Source organism: Apostichopus japonicus, chromosome 22 (assembly GCF_037975245.1).
Source record: "Apostichopus japonicus isolate 1M-3 chromosome 22, ASM3797524v1, whole genome shotgun sequence".
NCBI classification, from domain to species: Eukaryota; Metazoa; Echinodermata; class Holothuroidea; order Aspidochirotida; family Stichopodidae; genus Apostichopus; species Apostichopus japonicus.
In genome coordinates, this window is record NC_092582.1 from 13,962,109 (window position 1) to 13,976,903 (window position 14,795).

General features: G+C 37.9%; 2 protein-coding genes across 3 annotated transcripts in view; one reads left to right on the forward strand and one right to left on the reverse strand.

Moving 5' to 3' along the window:
- Nucleotides 1-5,686, reverse strand: part of LOC139964337 (uncharacterized) — a 21,749-nt gene extending 16,063 nt beyond the window's left edge. Inside the window, exons 1-2 of one of the 2 annotated variants that reach the window (XM_071965862.1) lie at nucleotides 3,944-5,686; nucleotides 1,803-1,975 (exon numbers count right to left, since the gene is read on the reverse strand). In XM_071965862.1, coding sequence (XP_071821963.1) covers nucleotides 1,803-1,975; nucleotides 3,944-5,375 — 1,605 coding nt within the window. In that variant the 5' untranslated portion in view covers nucleotides 5,376-5,686. The remainder of the gene's footprint in view (nucleotides 1-1,802; nucleotides 1,976-3,943) is intronic. The other variant, XM_071965861.1, reaches the window with a different exon arrangement.
- A 357-nt stretch (nucleotides 5,687-6,043) lies between these two features.
- Nucleotides 6,044-13,417, forward strand: LOC139964346 (sialidase-1-like). The gene is made up of 6 exons (XM_071965880.1): nucleotides 6,044-6,368; nucleotides 7,759-7,942; nucleotides 8,324-8,595; nucleotides 8,859-9,044; nucleotides 10,315-10,534; nucleotides 11,908-13,417. The coding sequence occupies exons 1-6, from the start codon at nucleotides 6,228-6,230 to the stop codon at nucleotides 12,126-12,128; spliced, it is 1,224 nt and encodes a 407-aa protein (XP_071821981.1). The 5' UTR covers nucleotides 6,044-6,227; the 3' UTR covers nucleotides 12,129-13,417.
- The last annotated feature ends 1,378 nt before the right edge of the window (nucleotides 13,418-14,795 follow it).

Here is a 14,795-nt window from a genome sequence, read left to right on the forward strand (position 1 = left end):
AAGAGACATATCTGTGGTTGTCTTTTTCACACCAAATTGTTTCCTCAGGTGAGAAGTAATTGTGTGAAGACTTAGCCTTTAGTCTTCACCGACACCTACAACACATTGATCTTAACACTTTGCACTTAATAGTATATAATGAAGCAAACCAACCCAGAATTTTTTCCACTCTTTCTGTCAGATTTGATCGGTGAATTTCTCACGTTATCTGTACCCAATGGTTGTGATAGCCCATTAAAGCGACAGGGTTTCACATAGCTAATTTACTGTATGTGTAGAACAGTATCAGGACCTCCAATGACTATTGTACCAAATTACTAGAGAAAGCGGAAGGGGTGTGGTGGAAAGCATTTCAACCAACAATGTACAGTGAGGCAGATGTACATAAACTGTTGAATTGTATTTTTATTCAGTTACATACCACCCATATAATTGGACACAAATGCATTTACCCCCAATACAAATTTTTTTTATATTGTAAAAGTAGAAATGGTAAATATTGCAATATTATAAAAGATTCTGAATGTTTCATAATAAATCTGCATTGTATCTCCTATGGATATAAATTTACAGTATATTCCCCTTTCATGACACATGAATGAGGTATGTCTGCAACAGCAACTGAGATAAAACAGGGACCTCTCTTACCACAGGCCTCACTGCTAAAAAACCACAACAATGTACAATATACTGTATAAGGTACACAGGGCTACAGTACAGTATGTACCGAACATAAACCTTCCACTTCATAATAGCTATATTTGTATGAACAAATTTATGTTGTAACCCAAATTAGTGTGTTATGTGTTATACAGTGTAATAGCCTAGATGTATTTAATACAAACATGTGTGTTTTATAGTACGTACTACTCCTAGAAGTCTTTTCTACTTAATTCAAAGATTTAAGCTTAAAGTAGATTTTGGGGGTTGATTACTGTGGCCAAATTGTCTAAATTCTGTACAATGCCAAAAAATCCATTAATAAAATCCATTAAATAGATTAATATTCAAAGGTGTTATTTCAACTTTGATGGTGGACATTTAAATTAAGAAAAGAAATCCAAATTGTTGACCAAGGCCAAACAGCCATATGAAGTTGTCTATTTAAATGTTTTATCTAGTGAAACGGGTGATAGAAATACATTTTTATGATCTAGGCTGTTTAATAATACACAAATTATCATTATCACACAGGGCAGATCTACTACTGTGAACAACACACTGTATATAATATAGTACAATGGTACAGAATACCCAATCCCCCCCACCCCCCCGCCCCATTATATAAAAAAAAACGTGTGGTTTGAGCTTTCATGCTTTACAGCAAACATTACAATGTAAAAAAAGAAAATTGGGACAAATTTATTGTGAAATTACAGTATGTTTAATTGTTCTGCAGTACAGTACTTCTGTGGTGGCGGAGTTTTACGCTTGCAAGCGGATTCTCAAGAAACAATTTCAATGTAACTTTTGTTATTCGGTGAATTACTGCGGTTCCCTGATATACTGTATTAACAGTGCATTGCAGTTGTACTCTACTCCACAGTACACTGCAGTACAAGTGTATAGGATGCTGTTATAAAGTATGGTGAAATAAAACTTTCACACTCTAATGAAAGCTGAAATCAATCCTATGGAACTTTAGTTTGTTTAACAATACTCTGTACAGCAATGTATTTCTGTAGAAGTTTGAAAGACAGATCGCAAGTTACAGACATTTAACAAAGTCACTGAAAGCTTCTACCACCAACCATTAAGGTGCTTTTAAGAACCAAGACTGATTTGTTCGTACAGTAACTCACCGCATTAAAATCTGTGGTGATTCCATTGGACAGTGTGTGTCTTCTGGGCTCTTCCTTCTTTCTTCGACCAGCTTTCTTTTGGGGGGGACTGTTGCGTTCTCGTGGAGGTGGTGCTGAGGTGGATCGATTCTGATTTGTGTTACTCTGAGGATACACTAGTTGTGCTTTGACAACTGTGTAAAGATGAAAAGAAAATTATACTTCTAAAAACAAACAATAAATCTTTAACAGTTTGCCTTTGAAGCAAAACACTTGCTCGGGTAGAAATTCAGGCCCTCTGATGCTACGTTTACTGTTGAAAAGTAGATGGTTTTGATAGCAGTTTGTTAACAGTTTTTTCTCCATTTGAAGAAACAGTACTTTAATATTCAACTGGCAGCCTGGAACCCACACTTGCCTTCCGATGTTCCACTTTTTTTATCAATGCTAAAGTAAAGCCGGGTCACATCTGCGCGATTCAACACGCGATTCAACTCGCAACTAAAATCACGCGAATCAGAAAAGTTGCTTCCGAGAAGTTGCGCTGATTAGGACATTGCTCTATTGCAAATCGACGGCGCAACTTTTATTGCGCAACAAGTTGATACCCGTGTCTAACTACGCGATTCAACCTTCAATTGTATTGCGAGTTGAATCGCGTGTTGAATCGCGCAGATGTGACCCGGGCTAAACATGTACAGTATTTATGGTACTTTAACAAACATTGTGAACCTTTTAATAACTATCACCAAACTTAATTGACAAATTTTAGTAGTCAATGCAAATGGAAGTGAAGAAAATCAGTAAACTTTCTGTCAAGCTTACCGTATTTCAGTGAATAACACATACAGTACATGTTTGTATACATGCTACCATACAGTACCATACATGTAATATGATCAAGAGAATTGTTTTATTATGCTAATTAATTCTTTATCCTTGTTTTTTATCTTAACTTTCTTTCTGGCAAAGACATATATTAATGTACGTTAGTAGTCACACATCATTGTATAGCCATCCCTCATTCTATTTCTAAAGTTCTACTGATTTTCCATGGTTCCTCCAACAGAACTGTAATACAGTATTTATAGGCAAATACGATATTAAACGAATTAAGTCGTACAGAAATTATGTGTCCCACAAATTAATGTGAGTATTGCTTTAATAGTTTCATTCATTTGCAAATCGTACAGTTGATTGATCAATTTTCATCACTTCTGTGTGATTTTGATGAAATAATCAAATATTTGTATAAATAGAATGATGATATTACAACTTTGTTGAATGAAGCAGACATCGCCAATCATACACTTTCAAGATTAAACTCAAATCATGCTTCTTTCTCTTCAATGACAAGTCCCATTTCAAGGTGTGCACTGTGCACACTGAAAACCCAATACTGAAAATTTGTGATTCACTCTACATCGAGCCGAACACATGTACAGTATAGCAAAAGTCTGCAATTGTGTAAATATTGTGTACTACTGTAGCTACTAATGAACAAACAGTATTAGCTTTAACTCCTCCAAATAAACAAAGCGACCTTTTGGCTCATTTTAAACGATGCCTAACTCCCAGTGTTGATATTTGTTCAGCAGGAGACCGTGTAGTATTAAGTGCCTATTCCTCAGCTGGCAAGACGCTTTGTGCAAACCTTTAATCTCTTTACTCAGATTCTATATATTCACGATTAACCCATCTGCTCTATACTACAATGTCTTAATAACAAATACACTTACTACAGTAGCTAGGCAACAGATATTTGGGAATTGTAGTAGTTTTATATAACTACTGTACTCTGCAGGTTTCCAAGATGTTACCAGCAAGATAATTTCACTTTTACTTGATTGTTTTTATTTCTTATTATATAAAGGGGGGGGGGGGCAAAGAAAAGTTGAATGATATACATCAAAAGTTTTAAGTTAAATGTCATATTAGACTATAAGAAATATTCAGTTATATATTTATTATTATACCAATTGGAAGTTGTAGATCTTCCCAATTAAAACTATATTATTCAAAGCAAAAGTAATGTGAAATTTCCTAATTAATCTATTAAGGATCATGGTCAAGGCCACAATTTTTTTGGCTCAAAAACAAAATGCAACAACTTTAGACAATTTATACAAATGTAGAATTTCTGTCATATAATCCATAATTACCTTTTTGGATTTGAGGTTTCACATGTGCCATGTAAGGAGGAGGAGATTTCACCACGGTTGTTTTAAACTGATGTTGCTTTTCTGTTGGATTTGCAACAGTCGATGATAAACTAGGTCTGCTGGCTCTCACAACTGAGGAAGATACTGGCGTACTTCTCTCAACGTGAGTAATTCCTGTAGGGTTCGGGGACCGAACCACTGGTCTTGCTCTCACAGTTGCATAATTACTGGAATGCTTCAATGCTTGTTCTTCATAATCTGTTGTGGGTGACTTGCTACTACCAGTACCAGTACTGGTGCGAGAATCTCCATGAGTTGCTCTCCTGTGGGGGTACGTGTAAGCTGGGGGGCACGATAATTGGGCATAATTGGACGTTGCTTTAGGGGAGGAAACTCTCTCAACAGTATGTGGACTTCTGGGTGAGACTTTGTCCCTTACAGGTGCACTCTGCACCTCTGCAACAGGATTAATCTTCAGTGGGATTGGTGATTTGAGGGTGGGCTTTATACGATCTTCCACGATTGTGCAATCAATACCAGCAGAGGCACTGCCTGAATTTACCCGCTGATGAGGTGATTTAACCCTAGGCTTCAATCGGTCTTCCATTGTTTCGTGAGGTCTACCTACTGGGCCACTCCCTGAATTTATCCTCTGTTGAGGTGACACAACCCTAGGCTTCACACGATCTTCCATTACTTTGTTATGCTTAATTGTGTCACCTACTGAGTTTATTTGCTGATGTGGTGACTTTACCCTGGCCTTCAGACGATGTTCGATTACTTCATTACTAGGCTTACTTGGGTCACCCACTGAATTTATCCGCTGATGAGGTGATGCACCCCTAGGCTTCAGACGATCTTCCAAATTACTGGGCTTACTTGTATCAACCTGCACTGAACTTAACCGCTGATGTGGTGATACCACCCTAGGCTTCAGGTGGTCTTTGTTTATAGGCTTGACTGGTGCCCCCACTGAATTTCGCTGATGTTGTGATTTTACTCTTGGCTTCAATGGTTCTTCCCCTGTTTCATAACTTCCACTTGTTGAACTGACTCGCAAATGAGGTGCACTTTGATGGCTACGCATCGGGTGGACGTTATTTGGTCTGACTGCAGCTTTATTTGGTTGCCTGTGTTCCTTACTGCGTGAACGCTCTTTGTTAGTTTTCAGAGTCAACTTCAAAGCGGAACAAAATAAATCGAAGTCGAGGGATCCATTTTGTGGTGCGACTTTCCTCAAACTCTGCAAAACGCCGTTCGGCAAACCACTTATACCATCACCCTGCCATCGCTTCTCTATTTCGGAAACCGGCACGAAACCGTCTTTGTCCTCATCTAAAATGTCGAATAAAACCCTCAAAGAGTTGATGAAAGTCTTTGGTAGTTCCACATCCCCCGAAACGGTAGGAAACATTTCAGTTACGGAAGACATTTTTAGGAACGAAAAAGGACTGGCCTACACTTTAAGTGGGTTAATTAGGCGACGTTCACTGCAAGACACCACACTCGACTTTCCGATCGAAGTCCCAGATCCAGCCACCGTTCATTAACGGATTAATTCGTAAACGCTACCAGACGAAAACCACAACACATCTAGGATTAGCATAAACAGACATAATGGCTAATGCCTGCACAACCATACACAGCAGCTACTTCTAGCTAGTACCTGTGGTTCTGTCTGGGCCTATGTGCAATGTGAATGCTGTGTTGATTCGAAATGACACCGTCCTTGCGAATCGTTATTGTTATGCATGGGTTGCTCAATTCAACCTTCGTTGGACGATCACAGATAACACAAATACGAGGTTTACAATCAAGGGTGAGTTTGCCAATACTAATATTTGTGGGCTTTCATAAGATATCGAACAGATTATTGTCCTTCGGGAAATTTCTGGGTAATCCATCAGACATTTCAAGTTTTTGGTAATTTTTAAATGCTACAATTAATTTTTTTTTGGTGTCATGACGGACTAAAAGGTCTGATTAGAGCTTTACATTTAGAAAGCTATTCCTAACATATCGGCAGAGAGATATGCTCTTACATCAAATATCTGTGGATATCTCAGCCTCTCTGTACTATGTATCATATCAAATACAATACAATCGATCATATGACAAGCATAATACAAGAAGTAGGAGGGTAACATAGAGGAACTACAGCATTAACGAGTCAACTCATTATCAGCGACTAGCGAATGGTTCTTTTCATGATTCCACGTTCAGAAATTGGTGACATTTTGAATTTGAGAATGACAACACGCCTGTAACTGTAATATCGAAAAAGATGAAATTTTTACTCTTCGCTGTCTACATTACACTAAATGCCGGTGCGTGTTTGTGTACCAATGTTAGGCCGATCGGGAACAACACAATATCCAAGTTCAACTTCAGCGTATTTAACCTTCACGATATCTCGTCTGTTAATGTAAGAATCTATTAAAAAAAAAGCAGTTTCAGTTTCCTTCAGCTATAAATTAAGTTATACCTTTGTTCAAGCTACATGACAAGTTGTTAATTGGTCATAAACTAGAACCAAAATTAATAATGTTTGAGGAAGTGTTGGGGGTCGGGTGGGGGAGTGAAGAGTTGACGAATGTTTTGTGAAATTTGTGTAGGCTAGGGCTACCAAATAGAAGCGTAAAGCGTAGAAAAAAGGGACAAACTTACATAGCTTAGGGTGTATGACTAGCCTAGGCGTATGTGTAATAATGCTCACGATAATGGTATTATTCCAATGTTGGATCCATTAAAGGATTACCAAGTCCAAATGGGGAGGGTATCACTTAGGACCATGATAATATTCTATTTGTGTAATGAGCCACATTTTACATAGCATACTGCTAGATAGTTTCACTCACTTGAACCTTAATTTAGACATAGCCTAGTAAGTAATAAAATTCCTACTGATGGTCATTACCTGTGTAACCATGTTCAAATGTAGTAACTCAAACAGCATGTTAATTGAATGCCACATACATGATCAGTGATAATAATAAATAGCCTACTGGTCTAATATTAATAGTTGATGTCTTTGTTCAAGTTGATACTACATATTACCACAAAATACTACAATATACAGTATATGTCATACAAATTAAGGAAAACTTGTCAACACTCCGAATCCACTTAGACTTATAGACCTAACATTTCAAACAATATGTCAGAGATGAGGAGAATTTGTGAATTAGCATGAATCATTATGGTAGTTCTTATACATGGAACAGAATTATGTACATTTTTTGTAAAGAGATGATAAATAAAAGGCTGTGGCTATTCTTACGACTAGTCGTAACAATTACTTATAAACTATTCTTACGACATCGGTGAATTCATGCGCAGTAAAGTAAATAAAGCAACTGCGCATGTAGTAGGGGTAACCCTAACCCAACCCCTAACCGGAAAATATTGTTACTCCTAGTCGTAAAAATAGTACTCCTAGTCGTAAAAATAGCCACGTTAAAGCAACTGCGCATGCGTAAAAGGGAATTATTGTTACGACTAGTCGTAAGAATAGCCACTTTGTAAATAAAAGGAACTTAGTAAAGGTCTGGTTATGTTGTAAAAGAGTTCTCTTGTTTTTAGAAACCAGTAAGCCTGTTGTGTTATTGCAATGTTTGAAAGAAGTTATACTCTGATTGTACTGTAACCTATCCTTTGCATCTTCCGATGCTTACCCATTTACTGAACTAAGCTTAAAAGGCCAACTTAAAAAATTGAGAGAAAAATATAAAACACATCCATTTTAAATAAGAACATGATTAATATGAAAATATGAATCCTATGTTACTGTATGTCCATCTGTTGTTTTATTGCAGGTTCGGCCAAGCATAATATCCCAGCAGGTGTTATGGCAAAGTGGCGAAGCTGATGTCAACATATACCGCTGTCCATTATTAACATACACCCCTGGTGGAAACTTGCTTGTTGTTGCAGAGGGAAGGAAGGGCACAGGAGATGGAGGTCTTAAGTTTATTGCTACAAGGAGATCTTCTGATGGAGGTGCAGTATATTATGTCTTCATTTATTTTAGAATTACGAGGGCGTCCGTACATGTTGATAATATTTTATACATACGTAAATATGAATTATATTACAGCCAAATTTGACTAGCTTAGATACAGAGGAATGCTTTTGGTTTGACAGGATATATTTATCGAAATATGAAAATCCTGGATATGCAGAAATATACATCTGCTGGAAAAGTAGGTTTTTGCTACACAAATTAAAAAAATTCAACAGTTCCTGGTTTGCAAGGTTACTAAACCTCAGACTCATCTTGTAGGACAAATCAGCTCTGTAATTATTGCCAGACCTTATTAGAAATTACACTATTGTAACACTTCTTTGATGAAATACTTGTGTTCTTTGCTTTGGATCAAGGTTTTGAGTGGGCTACAGAGAGTTTCATCCACGACGATTCTTTCGGAGGAATGGAAGATAATCTGGGTGCTGTGTTGGTCGATGACGTCAGGAAAGAAATATACATATTTTACATCATCTGTGCCCATCCCGACACGTGCAGTAGCTCGGAGGTGCCTTCTCTAATGTACGTCAAGAGCAAGGACGATGGAATAAGCTGGAAACCTGCTGTGAATGTAACCGCTATAGCTGGACCAAAGAACTTTGCCCCAGGCCCTGGATACGGGATACAGGTACACTTTGAACATGCAAATTTAGGTCCTGAATATGACAAGCGCTTCAATGTACTTTGTGTATTCTCTTTTGGAAACAAAAAAGAAGGCTGTGTTGAATTAACTTGGCTTAGTTAATAGCTATGTGTACAAGATCAATTATGGCATTCTTTGATTGCATCATTAACAGAGGGAAAAAACACTCTATATCAGTAAAGTAGTCCTGCTGATTATCATTATGCATATTGAGTTCTACTATATTTTTATTTTTGATATTTTTCCAGAAAAAGTTGGATCCACATAAAGGAAGGTTAATTGTCTGTGGTCACGGAGGTACCTTGGAAGTCAATGGTAATTTCTGCCTTCTGAGTGATGACCATGGTAAAACATGGAGATGGGGAGCAGAGATGCTCCCAATACCAGCTTATACTAACAATCAGGATGGAGATTTTGTGCCTGATGAATGCCAGGTAAAGCCTTGTCAGGGATTCTTGATTGATAGATTTTTAAACCCCTCTACCCCCCTCCACACACCTCCCTAAACAACCAGTTGTGGTCTGTCATAACGTATAAATATTTGTGGAAGTGTTTTAATCTCGTTAAATATGATCTATATATATATATATATATATATATATATATATATATTTATATATAAAGCTCTAAAGCTTACACATTAAGCAACCAAAATTTGTTAAATTTCCAAGATTGTTGGAATACCCACATAATGTACTGTAATTTCATTAATTTTGATATCCTGCGAATGTTTTGTCTTTATTTCAAAGATGCCAGGGAAGATATTAACTGACGGTTGTTATCCCATTCAATAGGAGTAGCTTTGCCCCCTACACTGCTAGCCAGACTGAATGCAGCCTGACTCATCTCAACCTCATAGCATAGACAATCATGGATAGTTAGGCAGTGTGTACCTGTGTTTACAAATGAGACTGATCTACATTTTATCCAGTTTTTAATTCCTGTTGTCTTCAGTCGGTGGAACTGACCTTGTAAAGGTTTTCCTGAGTAGTAATCATTAGTGTGTGGGGGTGGATCACAAGAACTACACATACTCATTTTTCAAAAGGGGAAATATACAGTTGCATGCGACCTAAGTGAGCACCAGTCGTAAAAAGCTGAAAACAGTTGTCCTTTGTGGTCACAGTGGTCATTCATGTTGCTGGGGTCATTAGTAAGACTTAAGTTTTGGTGATGTTATTATGTAAAATTAATTCAGTTTGGGTGAGGTCTGGTTTGTTCAGGCAGTATGAAGACGGCATTATATTAATACTATGGCAGCCTTGGGCAAGCTATTAATATGTTTGCTGAGAAGCATTTTTAAGCCTACCAGTTTCTACAGTGGTGAGGTGAGACTGTACAAAAGTTAAAATTAAACTGACACAGCATGTTTGCCGGGACATAACTTTTTGGAAAAACTGCAGCTGTGCGCACATTTGAATTCATTGAAACCAAATGATTTCATCACGGTTTGGGCCAGAAAATAAATCTCCTTAACTGTCAGAATATCAACTGAAATGAAAGATTTTGTCAGCATTCCATGAAGGATATATAGAAGTTACAACCTAAAAAAGGATTGTTGTTTCTTGTTGTTCTGGCTATAGAAGAATGCTCCGGGCATCACATTCATCTTGCGTTATAAAACATTCCAGATATTTTGTTTCGTAGCAAATTATCTCATATTTTTCAAATGTTTTCTCTTTCACTTTGTCATTTTCCCGACAGCCGATCGAGTTACCGGACGGTTCCATCATGCTTAACACCAGGAACCAATACCGTTTCCATTGTAACTGCCGCATGGTCTCCAGGAGCTATGACGGCATGGAGACCATCGCACGGGAGACGATTGGATTTGACGAAGCCTTGGTGGAACCAGCAGTATCGGCATCCATACTCAGTCACCTCGGCGTCGTATTCTTCTCCAATCCGGCTTCTGAAACAACCAGTAAGTTTTCGTCAAATTCGAAGGAAGACATACGTCTCTAGTCTGGCAGCTTGGAATTGTGAAAATCTAGTGGTAGTAATCTTTACATTAAATTAATGCTGTGGTAACAGGGGCCATGGGCACAAGGGACACATACACTCCCTCCTATTTTGTGTAAAGCTCTAAACTTGCCCCTTTTTGCAATGACCAGTGCCCCTTTTTAATAAAAGAGAAGTTCCCTTTTCCATGTCTTCTAATTAAAAAGTGCCCTTATGTTGAAAAATAAAAATCTAAGTCTATTTTTAAAACATCGTTTTATTAAAAATTAAAAACGAAATTAGACACAAAGCTCAAATTTTGTCTAAGCAATCAAATATGCTAGAACAGAGTGTTGTACAGAATGCACAGTGGATCCACTTTGTAGGAACTTTCACACCAACTTTCACCTGTAAAGCTTTTTTTGGGAAAAAATGAGTTAAATAGTTATTAACTACATAGATCTCTATGATAGATTGAAAGGTCATTGTGGTCAAATGGCTTAGGCAACACACTTGCGATCTAAGGATCGCAGGTTAGAGCCCTGACCAGATCATTTACTTTGTGTCCTTGGGCAAGACACTTCATCTCCATTGCCTTCCTTTAACCATGTATATAACTGGGGACCTGCGAGGTAACTTGCAGATATAGTTGCGGTGCGCTGGTTCGTGGCTGCATTTCATGGGAAGTCCCCTATGGGGCATGTTGATGTGGTGCACTGTTGTGGCTCCAGGACCAACCGTTTGAATTGTGCACACTTGGGTGTGTGGGTGCGACAAGTTACCAATGACCAGGGGTTAAATGTTGTAAAAGTTGTGTGCACAGGCCTTGCCTTGCCTACAAGACTGAAAACCTTGAAACTTTTAAACTTTATCCAATTGTGTGGGTAACTATCACATGAATAAAGCAAATGGTCCAAATGTTGGTTTATATAAGATACCCAGGAAGTGTCCCACCCATATATCAAAGTCTAAACAAGGCATCATGAAGCCCCATGTATTTCAAATGCTCTATGTATTATCTTTAATTATTACAATGTTGGTTTTCTGTAATTTAGATGGAGTTTTTGGAAAATAGTGAACCAAAACTTTTGAACCTCGAAAAGGGAACATCTGGCTTGTGTCTCCTTTAAACTTATCTGAAGAAATTATGTCTGAGTGGAGAGTCAAAACTAAAATAGCTAAATAGAAATACACGACAGGTGTTTCGTTAACAGTTCTCACATTTGGATAAAAGTTTTTCGTTTCTGATCTTATACGAACAAACATTAATCCGGGTCTATCTCAATGCTCCATTCACCTTTTCCATTCTTCTTTATTGATTGTTTTTTTTTTTTTTGTCCCTTTCTATGCGGGCAGGAACGAACATGATGCTGAGGTGGAGTTATGATAACGGAACCACGTGGTCCGGACAACTACCCATCTGGGAATACGCAAGTGGATATAGCTGCCTGACGGCGTTTCCGGAGTCCGCCGGATTTGCGAAACAAAAATACCTTTACCTGGTATTCGAAAAAGGAAAAGAATCGTACACAGATATGATCGAGTTTTTAAGAATCAGCATAGATGGAACACTGTGATGAGAAATTGAATGTCCGAGTGAGATCTTTCTCGTGTAGTATTAAACGGTCTTTCTCCTGTTCGTTTACAAAAGCAACATCATAGGACTAATTTCTGTCTGATGAGTTAGAAAGAAATATTTCTGCAAGAAGACAAGTTGTAAATCAACCTTTGAATCTTTCTGAAACTTTTTTAGTGCAATTACAATCAGTGGCCTTAATCTGTCACAGCTTTGAAGACGAGAATTTTGATTTAGAATCTTCTAAGTACGGTGGCATGATTGAGAGACTGAAATAATGTAGTTTAAATGATGACATGCTACTGCAGTGAGGGTTTGGAGGGGGAGTTAGGGGAAGGCAATGGTTCCAAGATTTCCCCTCCCCTGCCCTCCCCCTCCCCTTCCCCCCCCGAGATTAAGCAGGAGGTGTAACAAAAAGGGATGTATATGGGTTCCTTCCTTCAATATTGCTGAGTGAGTCTATTAATTTATAATCGGGGACAAGATCCTCTGGCCCAAAAGACTAATTAATGTTGCGACCCCCAGCCCCCACCATGCCCACCGATACACACCCGTCTTAAACTTGATTGATGTTGATTAGAAGTGTCATAATCCTTATCACATAAGTCTTAATTTCAGTCTTTACAATCTAACGTTCATGTAAATAGGTAATGCTGTCCTCAGTTGCTTGTACCGTACATTTTAATTCTGTTGAAAAAAATGAAAGAAAAACTTCTGTATATGACCTAAGAAATGCCAAAGTTACTACTACTCTTTTTGATTACTTTTCAAAAGGAGGTACATTAATGCTTAACGAAATTACTGAAAGTGGAAGTTAAATATGAAATCAGTTTAATTTTGACTGATCGAGTAACATCCTGGATTAGAAATTAAGATGCAGAGGAAGATGGTTAGTCTGGGGGAGGAGGTATGTAAAGCAAGATATACCCTTCTTCTTTTTTCGAAAAAGAAATAAAGATATTAGAGCGTGTATTATAACACCAACATGAACAGAACACAGGGTGAAGAAATATGAAAAGAAATATGAAAAGTAAAAATGTAAAAAGTAAAAGTAAAGTTAATGTAAAAAAGTAAGTAATAAAAAGTAAAAATGAAAAGTAAATATGGGGGAGGAGGTATATAAAGCGATCTGCTTTTTTCGAAGGAGAAATAAAGATATTAGAGCTTATAACACCAAAATGAACAGAACACAGGGTGAAGAGATATGGAAAAAAATAGAAATATTAGCTGAAACATTCACCTCGTAGAGAGAGAGAGGTGTTTTGTATCGTTTGAACTGCTGCAAGGAAAGAATATGGAAGTACTATCCTTTGAGGATTTTGTATCCATTGTACAAAAAGTAAACTTACTGATAATATATTACAATTTTGTAATGAAAAATTTGGTAAAATACCTAATTTTGATACATCCATTTTTTTGTTGAGCATCAAATAGCCAATTATGTTTTTATAAGATTTTGCTATTATTCAAATATTATTTTGTAAAATATATATGTAAGAAAGTTTTTAAATATATATCAGATCTATGAAGTAATGTTCAAATTGACTCAAGCCTTTTCATTTCAATTGGGCAAACGGTTATAGAAAATGGTTATTGAAAGAGGGGAAATGCCTGTGGTACAAAAAGTGCAGTTTATAACAGAAGCTATTGTTTCAGTGTTATTTTCAACAATGGCGGGTGTTGGGTGGGTGGGTGAAAGTAAGGGAAAGGTTGCCAGGGGCATGAAGAGCCATGTTAGGCCCTGGGGACATAAATATACCGGGTCCCATATTTTTAGGTATTTTATAGATTCCATATTTCCCTGGGCCCCTTCAATGTGATCCTGAGGTGATGCTGCTCTGACCACCCCCCCACCCCTCCCTGCCCTTGTCGTCAAACTGAACATTGTCTCCCGAATATGAAAGAATAGTGGGGTGAAACGTCTTTGAGAAACTTTTACACATGGGATTGCAGAGGGGCAGTGGCGGCGCCAAGGGGGGGCTTTAGCCCCCCACTGAAGTAGTTAGCCCCCCCCCCCAACTGAAATAGGCCAAAAAAAAAAAAACTCATTGAAACAATATAGCCTACCCAAATTTTGTCAGCCATAACGCAGTGCTACAATGGTCAATGGAAATTTTGATGAATTTTTCACATGATAATAGTCAGTGACTCAGTTGTGGTGCAGGAAGCCTTGTTTGGGTGACTGATAAAAACAATTCACCGACAGGTGTTCTCATACGGCAATGTCGTGTGCGTTTCACAAACAGCGTGTATACAGACTAAAACAGGAGTTGTGTCAGAGAGCGCGATATAATAATTGAGCAAAGGAATTGGATCTTTCACAGCAGGTAATATTTTAGTGATACGAAAACTGTGAATTGGTATCTTCCATTCAAATTTGACTAAAGTTACTCACAAAAAAATGCATATTTTTGGAGAAATTTTCAGGTGACAAAAGCCTCGCCAAATGCCACCATTTTGCATGTAGGCCTTTCCAGGATTGGGAAAAATTTCAAAAGGGGAGGGGGGCACCCCCTCCCCTTACACCCCTCCCCCAGGATGGCGATCACTCAATCGTGCAAGCCACCCAAAAAATTGGCTCAGCCCCCCCTTAGACTCCCCAACTAAAAATTCCTGGCGCCGCCACTGCAGAGGGGATTGCAGGGAACAGATGAAATAGATAAAGACA

Excerpts from the sequence above, each read along its gene's own strand:
- LOC139964346 (XM_071965880.1), top strand. The coding sequence starts at position 6,228 with ATGAAATTTTTACTCTTCGCTGTCTACATTACACTAAATGCCGGTGCG. Across the intron at positions 6,369-7,758 it reads ACGATATCTCGTCTGTTAAT|GTTCGGCCAAGCATAATATC; the intron begins GTAAGAATCTAT and ends GTTTTATTGCAG. Across the intron at positions 7,943-8,323 it reads AAGGAGATCTTCTGATGGAG|GTTTTGAGTGGGCTACAGAG; the intron begins GTGCAGTATATT and ends CTTTGGATCAAG.